The following is a 2261-nucleotide window of genomic DNA, read 5'->3' on the forward strand; positions in this document are numbered from 1 at the left end:
TGATTAGCCGCGTGAACGCAATTTATTCGAAAAACTACGCTCATTGGATATTACGCGTCACGTGCGACGTTTATCACGTTGACTGATATGTCGAAGCCACAAGGTTATTGGCTACTACCACATTGCATCCACATAAACATAATCTATGGTCTATTACATCTTGTCGCGCGGCAAATGGTGATGAAATAGTCTGTCATTTAAAAGACAAGTACCAACATGGACGCCGAAAAGGATGTGTAAGTAGATATATAAATTACATATTTTAATATAATAAATATGTTAAAATTATTTTCTTTTCAGTATAATGAAAGACGGAGAAAATAATGAGGAAACAGCGGCTCTGAGGGCCGAGGTAGAAAGTCTGCGGCGACAACTCGCAGACATAACTCGGCCCTCAGGGTTACCTCAACAACCGGGGTTACCAAGGCCGTCAGCGTCGCAGCCGCCGGGGCCGTCAGCGTCGCAACCGCCGGGGCCGTCAGCGTCGCAACTGCCGGGACCGCCAATATCGCAGCCGCCGGGACCGCCATTATCTCAAATAGAACGACGTAAGTAATAAATAAATAAAATAAAAAACAATTTAACGTTATATTTCGCTCGCATGATAATGACGTTGATCGCGTGTAAATTTCATATATTGATCTCACTATGAAACATTTTATTTGTTTCAGCAAAAAGATGGCAGAAGAGCCGCAGCCACGGACGCCAAAGCCGAGGACGCGGTAGTGGACGCGGTGGTGGTCGCGGTGGTAGTCGCGGTGGTAGTCGCGGTGGAGGTCGCGGTGGAATAAATAAATATTTTTATTTTTATTAAATATATTTATATTAATTAAAGAAATACAATAAATAATAAATTAAACCAATTTTTGATTGATTTTAATTTAATTGTATCCCCTTTTATAAAATTAATTTTTTATATAATAATACAACAGTTAAAGCACATATAAATAGTTAAGAAATTTTTTATATAATAAATACAACAGTTAAAGCACATATAAATAGTCAAGAAATAATAAAAATAATACACAAATTGTCTATAGAAAATTTACATGTGATACAGCTATCCATCATTTAATTTCATCATTTAATAAAATAAGTATGTATTGTTAAAATGAAAAAAAATAGTGTTTAATGTAGGAGATATTGCAGGTCATGGCAGGTCATTGGCAACGGTCATGAAGATGTTGTTAGTTCTAAGGTAAGTGATAAAACACCAAGACACTACTGTGTCTCCTGATAATAATTTGGAATTTGGAAGGTTTTACATTATGATATGAATGCAATATATGTATAATAATTTAGATGAAGGTGCTACTTGACATAGTTAAAGAAATAAAGATTGACAAGTATGTATTTTATGGATATCAATAATACGTATATTTTTATATTTTATTAGGTTCAAGAAAAAAATTGTCTCCTGATTAAAACTTATTTTTCTTTTAGAATATAAAGAAATCTTTTAATATCCAAAATTCCGGTCCTACAATTCTATCGTTGTCATTTGCAGCTGGCGGAGTGGGATTAAATTTGGTAGACGGCAATCATTTGTTGTTATTCGTTCGACATTCATTGGAATCCGCAGTTGGAGACACAAGCACAAGATCAGATTTACTGCTTTGATCAAACAAAGAATATTTACAAGTTAGTATATCATGCTTGTTGATTTCTACGCGCATATGTTCTTTGTAAAGTTTATTTTTTGAATATTATATCATTACGTTTCCATTTCAGATTTGTGTTAATAGAATAGAAGAGCGTATTAAAGCGTTGCAAGAACGAAAACTTGAGATAACGAGGAATGAATTGAGTGGCGATAAGAGGAACGCATCTACAAAGCTTGCGCTGAACGATCTCAAATCTCTATTCGGCTTCTAATTTATTTCTTGTAATAAATAGATAGAACAATAGAACAATAGGATAATAGGTTTATGTTGTAAAGAATATTTTATTTAATCGTAATTATATAATACGTAATTATATAGAATCGATTTTATTTTGCGCATGTATAAAATTAAAATATATCTCCTATATTAAATACTATTTTTTTAATTTTATAACAATACATACTTATTTTATTAAACGATGAAATAGCTGTATCACATGTGAATTTTCTATAGACAATTTGTGTATTATTTTTATTATTTCTTGACTATTAATATGTGCTTTAACTGTTTTAACTGTTGTATTTGTAACTGAAAAAAATTTATCTATCCCCTTTTATAAACAAATTTTTTGCAGTTACAAATACAACAGTTAAAACA

General features: G+C 32.4%; 1 protein-coding gene across 1 annotated transcript in view; it reads left to right on the forward strand.

Annotated features, from left to right (window-relative positions):
- LOC105449786 overlaps positions 1 to 1875 on the forward strand; it is a 4499-nt gene extending 2624 nt beyond the window's left edge. Inside the window, exons 5-8 of the mRNA XM_011689170.1 lie at positions 301 to 548; positions 672 to 776; positions 1138 to 1198; positions 1746 to 1875. Coding sequence (XP_011687472.1) covers positions 301 to 548; positions 672 to 776; positions 1138 to 1198; positions 1746 to 1875 — 544 coding nt within the window. The remainder of the gene's footprint in view (positions 1 to 300; positions 549 to 671; positions 777 to 1137; positions 1199 to 1745) is intronic.
- Positions 1876 to 2261: the final 386 nt, after the last annotated feature.

Source organism: Wasmannia auropunctata, unplaced genomic scaffold (assembly GCF_000956235.1).
Source record: "Wasmannia auropunctata unplaced genomic scaffold, wasmannia.A_1.0 LD336074.1, whole genome shotgun sequence".
In the NCBI taxonomy this organism is placed as follows: domain Eukaryota; kingdom Metazoa; phylum Arthropoda; class Insecta; order Hymenoptera; family Formicidae; genus Wasmannia; species Wasmannia auropunctata.